Source organism: Bos javanicus, chromosome 20 (assembly GCF_032452875.1).
Source record: "Bos javanicus breed banteng chromosome 20, ARS-OSU_banteng_1.0, whole genome shotgun sequence".
NCBI classification, from domain to species: domain Eukaryota; kingdom Metazoa; phylum Chordata; class Mammalia; order Artiodactyla; family Bovidae; genus Bos; species Bos javanicus.
Genome location: NC_083887.1, coordinates 26,083,095 through 26,095,810, shown reverse-complemented (window position 1 = coordinate 26,095,810; position 12,716 = coordinate 26,083,095). Strand labels below are relative to the sequence as shown.

At 39.7% G+C, this 12,716-nt stretch overlaps 1 protein-coding gene across 2 annotated transcripts in view; it reads left to right on the top strand.

Annotated features, from left to right (window-relative positions):
* The window catches only part of ITGA1 (integrin subunit alpha 1), a 181,440-nt gene that overhangs the window by 58,779 nt on the left and 109,945 nt on the right, over window positions 1-12,716 (top strand). For both annotated transcript variants that reach the window (XM_061393555.1, XM_061393556.1), the window contains exon 2: window positions 7,239-7,359. In XM_061393555.1, coding sequence (XP_061249539.1) covers window positions 7,239-7,359 — 121 coding nt within the window. The remainder of the gene's footprint in view (window positions 1-7,238; window positions 7,360-12,716) is intronic.

The window sequence follows — 12,716 nt, the reverse complement described above, 5'->3', positions numbered from 1 at the left end:
CACTTCTGAAAGGGGACAAGTTCTTACAGCCAGAGTGACCTTTATACTAAAAATCTTCATTTCTCTGTTTATTCTATCCTGTCCCATTTAACAAACTTGTATTAAACACCTACTGTGTGCCAAGAATTAGACCTCCTTGCCTCTTTCCTACCAGTCATATACAGACTATACACATAACTCACTTTGAAGTTCAAATACCACTTGTAGTCACTGGAGGCCCACAGGACATTAGTACTGGAAGTCAAAACAGTTTGCTCACTATAGCAAGCCGAAGTTAAAAAGCAGCTTCCCAGGATGAAACTTGGAAAATGCCTGAACGTCGAGGTGTTTATTTGGATTGGCTTTTTCTGGACTTGCTGATGGAGGTTGATATCTTGCTGACATATTACATCATTTCTGTTGAAAGGACTTTGAATGGTGAGATTGACTGAGCCAGGTTTTCTTTTTACATAATGTATAAGCAAGTTCCACTTGTTTGAAGGAGACTCTGAGTTGGGTAGAGTGTTTTTTCCCAGAAAAATGTAGATTTTCCGTATTTGAAAATATGATGACATTTCCAAACACATGTTGATCCTATACTTTCTGCTCAAGGTTTTAATATTGTCTTATTTTCATTCTGTTTTTACTTCCCAACTCTTCACCACTGGAGTTCTTTGGCTTCTCTTTCTCAAGATTGCACTGCTATAAAAATAATTATCTCAGATTTCAACTAGAATTATATAGTGCTATCACTTTTGTGGACAGATTCACTTAAACTCTTGATCAAATTTTACCTTTTAAAGGAACTTGTATGCAAAACCCACTCCAGTATTCTTGCCTGGAGAAATCCATGGACAGAGGAGCCTGGCTGGCTACAGTCCATAGGGTCGCACAGAGTCAGACACGACTGAAGTGACTTAGCAATGCAAATATCATGTTTGAAGTCGATTAGAGGGAAGTAGATTGCCACACGTGAGAGAAGCCTCAAGTTGCTGTTGACTCGGAGCCTGGGTGACATCAGCAATATGCATCACCTTCTGGGAGACTGAGCTGAGAATCCAAGAGATCTAACTGAGAGGCAGGATCACCTGTGCTCCTCCTCGGCTGGCCCTTCCATTTGGAAGGCCTGACACCCTCATCTTAGATTTTCTTTACAGATGTCATTGCAGCTGGGTTTAAAAAACAGGAAATTTGCTATTGAAATGAGTCAATGAACCCACTGTCCTGCCCCCATTGATATAACACATCTGTATCACTTTTCAAGATACAAATGGTCATCAGAATGGAGGGAAATCCACTTCTAAAAGAAAACTCAAATGCCAGATGGTAAAGTGACTCTTTGAATTCTACCTCTGAAAGCAGTAGAGGATTGAGCATTCTCTATTGCTACGTGAATACTTTGTATATCTCACAGCAGCCAATACATGGAAGGTATTTATAACTTTCTTTGAAATATGATAAACTGGGGCTCACTTGCCATTTTTTTTCCCAGGTAGGCTCTAAGATCTGTGAAAACAGGAGCACTGTCTTTTTATAACTATCTCCAGGGCTTAGCATATATCCAACCCAAAATAAAGACTTGATTAATATTTTGGAGTAGTTTAATAAATATGAATAACTGAATAAATAATATAAGATAAAGGGCTAGGTGTAAGCTCAGGCTCATATATCTCTAAAGATCACCGTCTTTCTATAGTATCAAGGAATTTGCTCTAAAAGTCATTAATTAACTATAATATAATAACACTAGTATTATTTTCTATCTCAATACTGTATCATTTCACTCTTTAAAAATAATAAAGTAATGTTAATTGCATGATTTCTGTTATTTCTAGATTGGATAAACGTGTAGGAAGTTGCTGAAAGAAAGCAAGATCATTTGGATACACAGTCCTAGTCAGCATTTCTTTGATACCCTCCTGCCTTGGGCTTAGAGTTTAAAATATTCAGAATCCCTCTGGCTATTAAATACTCTAATCTAGATATTACTACATCAAAATTTCTGGATCACCCTGTGAAAGACAAAATTTTTTTCATTAGAAGAAAACAATAAAACAGGCTGCAGTGACTTTTTTGAGAACTCAGAGGATGTGTGCAGGAGGGGGACCTTCCTTCCACGGGGGAGTCAATGCCTGCTAGAGATGCCCAGAATTTGCCCCCTTTATTTCCTGCCTGTTATCCTCAAATGCTTCAAAGTTACAAGGTGATTAAGAGCTCTCATGGGCCCATATGAGGGTTTTGTTGAGATAGGTTGTTATTTTTTATTTTTATTAACCTAACTCAATCACACTGTAGTCACAGAAAGTCTATGATTTGACCTCAGAAGACCAATGTTGATGTCTTATCTCTGCCACTAATACAGCCTGACCATGGACAAATCACTTAACCCCTGTGAGCTCGTTTCCAACACACAAAAAGAGAGTATTGACTGCTCTCCTCCTAATCTTAGTTTACTGACTAGCTCAATACCTTTATTTATATGGAAATGTTTGTAAGCGTAAGACATTATACAACTGAAGGTTTCTTGTCCCTCTCTTTCTCTCATTTGTTGTCTTTCTCTCATTTGTTGTCATCATACTCCATCCTGGAGTAAAGAAATTGCACAAACTGATCTTTTATAAGAGCTATCTTTCAGTACCAACTATCTCAGCATCCTCTTCAGTTATTGGCTCTTAAATGTATAAGTCACATCACCATATTTGAAGAGGAGCAAGTCTTTCCACTTCTTTTCTGCTGCTGCTGCAACCTAAACCTATATGTTTCAGCTTAAGTCCCTTTTGCAGCTTTATCTAGCTCTGTAGCCATGACTTCTCTCTATTACAATCTTTCCCTCCCTCCCTCTGAACGTGCTGCCAGCCCTGGCCACTGTGAAAGAGCCTCCCCCTCAAATTGCTCCTCAGAAGATGGAATTACATGGACTCATAGTAGCCTCTCTTCTAAACCCATCTCTGTGTTACCTTCTATTAACTCATCCCAGTTTTAGTGCTAAGTGATTAGTGAAGTGAAGTGAAGTGAAGTGAAGTCGCTCAGTTATGTCCGACTCTTTGCTGTCCCGTGGACTGTAGCCCACCAGGCTCCTCCATCCATGGGATTATCCAGGCAAGAATACTGGAGTGGGTTGCCATTTCCTTCTCCAGGGGATCTTCCCAACCCAGGGATCGAACCCAGGTCTCCCACATTGCAATAAATGATTAATGTAAATGATTTGGGAGTCCTGAAGAAATGTAGGCAAATTTCTCTATCATCCTAAGCCTCCTTCTCCTCTTCTGTCCAATGGTAATAATAGTGGTATTTGATTGTAGGCTTGTTAGCAAATTAAATGAGATGGAGCTTGTGAGGTGTAACACACAATAAGTATACTATGTAGCTGTTAATAATATTAAAGGAAAAATTCTCTGTTGTTGGTACATGAGAAACCAGAATTTACTTTTGACCTCTGATTATTGTCTGTGTATTTTTCCCATCATTTTCTCCCCATGTTGCTCCTGAAGCCACCCCAGTCTGTTTGCTGTTTTCTTTTAAACTTTGGTTAAAAATAAGTGTGATTTTGCTTTACTTCTAGTACATGAAGTTCCAAGATAACTGAATATAGTAATGTGAACATTGTACTAAAATTTATGAGAAGCTACTTTTATTGTTTATGCGCTCCTTTAAATCGAAAGAACAAGATGTAAACTATTTTTTTTTAATGTCATCTCCTGTGCTTCAGGCTCCTTGGTGTCTTAGAAAACATGAAAGAAACTGATTTACAATCGTTTTGGGCAAATTGCCTGTGGAATTCTGAGGACAGGAAATGAAAAAAAAAAGTTCAGCACACACCCCCGGACATTCCACACAACATGTAGAATAAACAAACAGGTCCCCAGAAGGAAACCAAAACTTTTGTTCTTATATCGAGAAGCACTATGAATAGCCTTTGGGAAGCATACTGAAGATGGGGCTTCCCAGGTGACCCTAGTGGTAAAGAACCCGCCTACCAGTGCAGGAGACATGAGACACAAATTCGATTCCTGGGTCAGGAAGATCCCCTGGAGGACAGTGTGGCAACCCACTCTGGTATTCTTGCCTGGAGATCACGTGGACAGAGGAGCCTACAGTCCATGGGGTCGCAAAGAACCAGACCCCACTGAAGTGACCTAGCACTCATGCACACATATACTGAAGATGATGAACTTCAGGGAAAATCTTTCAAAAGGGGTTGACCTCTTAAATTAATTTCTTTAATTAGGTTGACCTTAATTAAAGGAAATCCTTTTCCCTTTGTATTCCTAAAGGATGATGAGTAGTTTTAATTTAGGTAAATTCTGTTACCTGCATCAACATTATGAAAGAGGGGTACCGTGCTACAGACCCATACTTCTCAGACCTTAACAGAAGTCTGTTTTTCTGGGGAATTTGTTGGGATGTAGATTCTGATTCAGGAAATCTGGAGAGGGCCTGAGATTCTAGATCCCTCACAAGCTCCCACATGATGCAGTAGCCGCTGGTCGGCAGACTACAATTGGTTTTCAGGCACCTTCTTTGATAAAATCATTGGTAGTGGTTTTCTACTCCTTATCTATAGTACAGTGATTTTGCACATGTGTCTGGAGACATTTTTGATCTTCACGACTCAGGGCGAACTACTAACATCGTACGGCCAGGGACCAGGGATGCTGTCAAATACCCTACCCTGCACAGGCAGGCCCTCATAACAAAGTATTTTCTGAGCCAGAATGTCAATAGTGTCAAAGCTGAGAAATCCTGCTGTTTAGAGAACTATTTTTTGTGTCTCTCATATCAAAAATAATCTGTTGAAAGTGTTCAAAAAAACTGTGAGAAAAGAGTTGGAACACGTACTATTTAGTTTGGAGCAGAGTGAACAGTGTTTGAAACTGTCTTCAAATACATGAAAAGCCATTATGCAGAAGATGGTAACCAGCTGTTCGCCATCATCCTTGAAGAATGAACAGGAAATGTACATAAGTGGACCTGTGCTACCCATCCATTCTTTTCCTGCATCTTCCACACCAGCCAGGCAAATCTCCCTCTGTGATCTTGTAACCATATTTGTCCCGTCCTGTATCTTATTTCTTGCAGAGACTCTCTCAAATCCTTGGGACACATTTTCATCTCACTGCCAAGCTATATCTGTCCCTATCCTTAAAAATCTAACTTGAAAATTTCCATCTCCATAAAGTCTTCCTTAACTAAGATGAAATAGTTCCAGTCCATATCTATTGACAACTGGCACATTTTCTCCTTCAATATGTTATCTTTCATTCTATGAATATGTTATTGCCCATTTGTGTACAAGGAGCCTTGTGTACAAGGTTAAGAAAGATGAAAAAGAGTCCCTACCTTTAAGTACTTTTAAAAAAAATCTCACTACATTGTACTTACAATGTAGGTAGTATTTAATAATTATTTCTATGAGGGATTTTTTTTTTAAATAAGAGGGCTTAATAGTTAAGCCCTTAATATATTGAAGTGAGGAGATCTTCTAGGTCAGGAGATCAAAAGAAGACTTTATAAATAAAAGTATACAGAATATCTTTTTATGAAGAATAATTTTCTCTAAGTTATCTACAATTTTCTGCATCAAATAAGCATTTAATATTGTTACCAAAATTTGAAAGTTATAAATTAGAGCCTGGAATGAATTAGAGTCTGAATTTATGTTATATTTATGGAAGAGTATACGGTGAATAAGAAATAAAATTTTTTCTGTTTACATGTAGCTGTAAAACACAAAAGAGTGAGTTTAATCATCTCAATACACCTTATGATGCTGTGTGATTTTATAACAGCATATTCTTCGGGAAGAATTTTTAGTTACATCTAGGAGGGGAATTCTTTGGAACTTTACAAGTATGCTTTAAAAACCAGTACCAAAGATGGAATTTGACACCATTCATTTGAGAGAATTTGGCACCACCCAGAAACCTGGCCTGCTGCAGTCCATGGGGTCGCAAAGAGTCAGGCGGGACTCAGCAACAGAACTGAAGAACCCTTTTAGGGCTACCCACGTGGTGCTAGTGGCAAAGAAATTGCCTACCAATGCAGGAGACATAGAGATGTGTGTTTGATCCCTGGGTCAAGAAGATCCCCTGGAGGAGGGCACTCCAGTATTCTTGCCTGGAAAATCCCATGGACAGAGGCGCCTGATGGGCTCCATTCCATGGAGTCACACAGAGTCGGACACGTCTGTAGCGACTTTGCAGTAGCAGCAGTAGAACCCTTTTAGAAAAGAACCTCACCAATAAAAGATTACCTGAACTTCAAACAAACAAACGCAAAAAAAAAATTGAAGAGGTTTAACCTTCATTGACCCCACTCCAGTACTCTTGCCTGGAAAATTCCATGGACAGAGGAGTCTGGTAGGCTGCAGTCCATGGGGTCGCTAAGAGTCGGACACGACTGAGTGACTTCCCTTTCACTTTTCACTTTCATGCATTGGAGAAGGAAATGGCAACCCACTCCAGTGTTCTTGCCTGGAGAATCCCAGGGACAGGGGAGCCTGGTGGGCTGCCGTCTATGGGGTCACACAGAGTTGGACACGACTGAAGTGACTTAGCAGCAGCAGCAGCAACCTTCATTGAATATGTAGTATGTACCAGGCATTGAGTAAACTCTTTAGATGAATCATCTAATTTAATCTCAACATATTTAGCCTCTCCATCTGTGAGGCTATCACTACCAACATAATAAGGAGACCTCAGTGTATAAGCTTCCCCATCCTGCTTGATTCAGAGATGGAAGCAGAGCAAACCTCAAGCCTGCATAGGAGGCCATCTCTGGGTGGAAACAGTTGGCTTGCCTTCCTTTTTGAAGCAGCAATGAGAAAGCTCCCTCTTTCGAGGCTTTAAATGGTGATGCTTGTATCCTCTGTAGTCAAAACGTGAAAATGAAGCTGTTTACATTTCCTTAGTGGCCACGGTTTGATCTAGGGATAACTACTGGAAAACTATCTGTGACTGCGTTAGTCATATGAGTTTCTGCCAGCTCCTTCCCACGCATTTTGAAATCTTTGGTTCTGGGAATGGTACAGATACTAAATTACTATGGAATGTGTTTGAATGTTAATACTTTAGGTTGATTTCCAGTCAGTAATACAGACCTTTGCAGACCTTTCTGGTTGTTCCCATTCTTTGAGTGTCATTGCTCTTTGTAATAAGCACCAGCTTTGAATGGTAACCTCAAGAATGCCTTAATAATTCAAAACATAATGGAATTGTAGTTAACTCTATGTAACTGGATGTTTGTTTCCTCTCTTAAAGTTGTTCTGCGCTTCTGTGTGTCATTCAATATTGATGTGAAAAACTCAATGACTTTCAGCGGCCCAGTGGAGGACATGTTTGGATATACTGTCCAACAATATGAAAACGAAGAAGGGAAATGGTAAGTCAATGGGTTTTCTTGTTGTTTAGTTTTCTTACAAGGTAATGGAAAATATGATTTGGTTACAGTTCGTTTTATGAATGAAACTTAGAATGAATCATTGAGGGTAGGAAATGTAGTCTAATCATTTGATAATAGAAATTGAAAAAGGAAAAAATCCTTGGCAATATTAAGAGCTGTGGTTAGTGATTCTGTTGAAACCTGGGTTGACTTCAAAGAAGGGCCTTATTCAAAATAGTCATTGTTTTGTTATGTTATTCTGGCAAGAGTTCTTTGTCCGCATTTTAGTCTAGCTGAAATTCAACAGGAGGTATATGGAAGCATGTGAGATGCTGTCTTGAGAGGATTAGTATCACTTCTATAATATAACATGAGGCTTATATTTTTAGTACTTTACTTACCTATTGAATTTAGTCTATTATTTATAATGAACCTCACTGAATTTTATATAATTTTAAGCCCCTTAATGTTGGTTAAGTTCACTTTAGTATGATTTTTTAAAGCATATTTATCTTTTGAAAACTATACAAAATTAATATTAGAGGTCTTTTGCTTTGTAGTTAATATAATTTTTAGTGAGTTTTTTTAAGTGGAGCTTGTATAAAAGGGCTTCCCTGCTGGTACAGTTGGTAAAGAATTTGCGTGCAATGCAGGAGACCTAGATTAGATCCCTAGGTTAGGAAGATCCCCTGGAGAAGGGAATGGCAACCCACTCCAGTACTCTTGCCTGGAAAACTCCATGGACAGAGGAGCCTTGTAGGCTACAGTCCATGGGGTCACAAAGAGTCGGACAAGACTGAGTGACTTCACTTCTTCACCCAGTTCTGGGTAAATATTCAAAGGAATGAAAATCAAGATCTTGAAGAGATATCTGCATTCACATATTCATTGCAGCATTATTCACAAAAAGCACAACTTGAAAGGAATTTAAATGTCCATTGACAGATGAATAGATTTTTTTTTAATGTTTTGCATATATAGTAGAGTATTATTCTGCCTTAAATAAGAAGAAAATCTTTCTATTTAAGAAAATATGGATGAACCTGAAGGATGTTTTACTAAGTGAAATAAGCCAGATGAAGCACAAATATGGCATGATCCCACTTATATGAGGAACCTAAAATAATCGAGCTCATAAAAGCAGAGGACGGAATGGTGGTTACCAGGGGTTCAAACAAGGGCAAAACAGGAAAGCATTAATCAAAGGGTACAAGCTTCAGTGAAGCAAAATGAATAAGTCCTGGAGATTCACTATACAGCACAGCACCTATCGTTAACAGTCTGTGTTAGTTCCTCAGTCGTGTCTGATTCTTTGCAACCTCATGGACTGTAGCCCACCAGGCACCTCACCTCTGCTCATGGGATTTTACAGGCAAGAATACTGGAATAGGTTGCCATTTCCTTCTCCAGATAGTTAACAATACTGTATTTTATACTTAAAATTTTGCTTAGAATGTAGATTTTTTTGTTAGGTGTTCTTATCACAAAATAATAGTAATAATAACTATTACTACTAAAGAGGGCATGAGTAAACTTTTGGAAGTAATGGATATGTTTATGGTATAGATTGTGGTGATAGATTTACTGGTATATCAGATAAGATCAGATCAGTCGATCAGTCATGTCCGACTCTTTGCGACCCCATGAATCGCAGCACGCCAGGCCTCCCTGTCCATCACCAACTCCCGGAGTTCACCCAGACTCGAGTCCATCGAGTCAGTGATGCCATCCAGCCATCTCATTCTCTGTCGGCCCCTTCTCCTCCTGCCCCAATCCCTCCCAGCATCAGAGTCTTTTCCAATGAGTCAACCCTTCGCATGAGGTGGCCAAAGGACTGGAGTTTCAGCTTTAGCATCATTCCTTCCAAAGAAATCCCAGGGCTGATCTCCTTCAGAATGGACTGGTTGGATCTCCTTGCAGTCCAAGGGACTCTCAAGAGTCTTCTCCAACACCACAGTTCAAAAGCATCAATTCTTCAGCACTCAGCCTTCTTCACAGTCCAACTCTCACATCCATACATGACCACAGGAAAAACCATAGCCTTGACTAGATGAACCTTTGTTGGCAAAGTAATGTCTCTGCTTTTGAATATGCAATCTAGGTTGGTCATAACTTTCCTTCCAAGGAGTAAACGTCTTTTAATTTCATGGCTGTAGTCACCATCTGCAGTGATTTTGGAGCCCAAAAAAATAAAGTCTGCCACTGTTTCCATTGTTTCCCCATCTATTTCCCATGAAGTGATGGGACCGGATGCCATGATCTTCGTTTTCTGAATGTTGAGCTTTAAGCCAACTTTTTCACTCTCCACTTTCACTTTCATCAAGAGGCTTCTGAGTTCCTCTTCACTTTCTGCCATAAGGGTGGTGTCATCTACATACCTCAGGTTACTGATATTTCTCCCGGCAATCTTGATTCCAGCTTGTGCTTCTTCCAGCCCAGCATTTCTCATGATGTACTCTGCATGGAAGTTAAATAAGCAGGGTGACAATATACAGCCTTGACGTACTCCTTTTCCTATTTGGAACCAGTCTGTTGTTCCATGTCCAGTTCTAACTGTTGCTTCCTGACCTGCATACAAGTTTCTCAAGAGGCAGATCAGGTGGTCTGGTATTCCCATCTCTTTCAGAATTTCCCACAGTTAGTTGTGATCCACACAGTCAAAGGCTTTGGCATAGTCAATAAAGCAGAAATAGATGTTTTTCTGGAACTCTCTTGCTTTTTCCATGATCCAGTGGATGTTGGCAATTTGATCTCTGGTTCTTCTGCCTTTTCTAAAACCAGCTTGAACATCAGGAAGTTCACGGTTCACATATTGCTGAAGGCTGGCTTGGAGAATTTGAGCATTACTTTACTAGCGTGTGAGATGAGTGCAATTGTGTGGTAGTTTGAGCATTCTTTGGCATTGCCTTTCTTTGGGATTGGAATGAAAACTGACCTTTCCCAGTCCTGTGGCCACTGCTGAGTTTTCCAAATGTGCTGGCATATTGAGTGCAGCACTTTCACAGCATCATCTTTCAGGATTTGGAATAGCTCCACTGGAATTCCATCACCTCCACTAGCTTTGTTTGTAGTGATGCTTTCTTTCTAAGGCCCACTTGACTTCACATTCCAGGATGTCTGGCTCTAGGTCAGTGATCACACCATCGTGATTATCTGGGTCGTGAAGATCTTTTTGTACAGTTCTTCTGTGTATTCTTGCCATCTCTTATTAATATCTTCTGCTTCTGTTATGTCCATACCATTTCTGTCCTTTATCGAGCTCATCTTTGCATGAAATGTTCCTTTGGTATCTCTGATTTTCTTGAAGAGATCCCTAGTCTTTCCCATTCTGTTGTTTTCGTCTATTTGTTTACATTGATTGCTGAAGAAGGCTTTCTTATCTCTTCTTGCTATTCTTTGGAACTCTGCATTCAGATGTTTATATCTTTCCTTTTCTCCTTTGCTTTTCGCTTCTCTTCTTTTCACAGCTATTTGTAAGGCCTCCCCAGACAGCCATTTTGCTTTTTTGCATTTCTTTTCTATGGGAATGGTCTTGATCCCTGTCTCGTTTACAATGTCATGAACCTCATTCCATAGTTCATCAGGCACTCTATCTATCATATCTAGGCCCTTAAATCTATTTCTCACTTCCACTGTATAATCATAAGGGATTTGATTTAGGTCATACCTGAATGGTCTAGTGGTTTTCCCTACTTTTTTCAATTTAAGTCTGAATTTGGCAATAAGGAGTTCATGGTCTGAGCCACAGTCAGCTCCTGGTCTTGTTTTGGCTGATTGTATAGAGCTTCTCCATCTTTGGCTGCAAAGAATATAATCAATCTGATTTTGGTAAGTTGACCATCTGGTGATGTCCATGTGTAGAGTCTTCTCTTGTGTTTTTGGAAGAGGGTGTTTGTTATGACCAGTGCATTTTCTTGGCAAAACTCTATTAGTCTTTGCCCTGCTTCATTCCGTATTCCAAGGCCAAATTTGCCTGTTACTCCAGGTGTTTCTTGACTTCCTACTTTTGCATTCCAGTCCCCTATAATGAAAAGGACATCTTTTTTGGGTGTTAGTTCTAAAAGGTCTTGTAGGTCTTCATAGAACCGGTCAACTTCAGCTTCTTCAGCATTACTGGTTGGGGCATAGACTTGGATTACTGTGATATTGAATGGTTTGCCTTGGAAATGAACAGAGATCATTCTGTCGTTTTTGAGATTGCATCCAAGTACTGCATTTCGGACTCTTTTGTTGATCATGATGACCACTCCATTTCTTCTGAGGGATTCCTGCCCGCAGTAGTAGATATAATGGTCATCTGAGTTACATTCACCCATTCCAGTCCATTTCAGTTCGCTGATTCCTAGAATGTCGACATTCACTCTTGCCATCTCTTGTTTGACCACTTCCAATTTGCCTTGATTCATGGACCTGATATTCCAGGTTCCTATGCAATATTGCTCTTTACAGCATCAGACCTTGCTTCTATCACCAGTCACATCCACAGCTGGGTATTCTTTTTGCTTTGGCTCCATCCCTTCATTCTTTCTGGAGTTATTTCTCCCCTGGTCTCCAGTAGCATATTGGGCACCTACTGACCTGGGGAGTTTCTCTTTCAGTATCCTATCATTTTGCCTTTTCATACTGTTCATGGGGTTCTCAAGGCAAGAATACTGAAGTGGTTTGCCATTTCCTTCTCCAGTGGACCACTTTCTGTCAGATCTCTCCACCATGACCCGCCCATCTTGGGTTGCCCCACGGGCATGGCTTAGTTTCATTGAGTTAGACAAGGCTGTGATCCTAGTGTGATTAGATTGACTAGTTTTCTGTGAGTATGGTTTCAGTGTGTTTGCCCTCTGATGCCCTCTTGGAACACCTACCATCTTACTTGCGTTTCTCTTACCTTGGGCGTGAGATATCTCTTCACTGCTGCTCCAGCAAAGCGCAGCCATTGCTCCTTCTTATCCCCAAACCCATCGATTCGTATACATTAAAGTGGTAATTCATACTTCAATAAAGTTTGTTTTTAAAGTAACTCCCCTAGGGAAATATAGCTATTTAGGGAAAAATAGAACTCAAGTCTCCGCTCACTATCTAGGGCTGTTACTCTTATTAGAGCTCTATTATAAAAGTAAAAGTTGATAATAACTGTCTCCATAGTTTTAGACTTTACATTTTAACGTGAATGAAAGCTCATGAGCATTTGAACATATATATGGATATCAGATATTTTAATTCTATTCTGACATTCCATGCTTACAATGATTTTATGGAAAAAGTGTGAAAATCAGGGAAACAAACAGTGTGGCCAATTGAATTTAAAATTAAATGAACTACAAATATCTAAGCTTACTCCTTGGAAGAACAGTTATGACCAA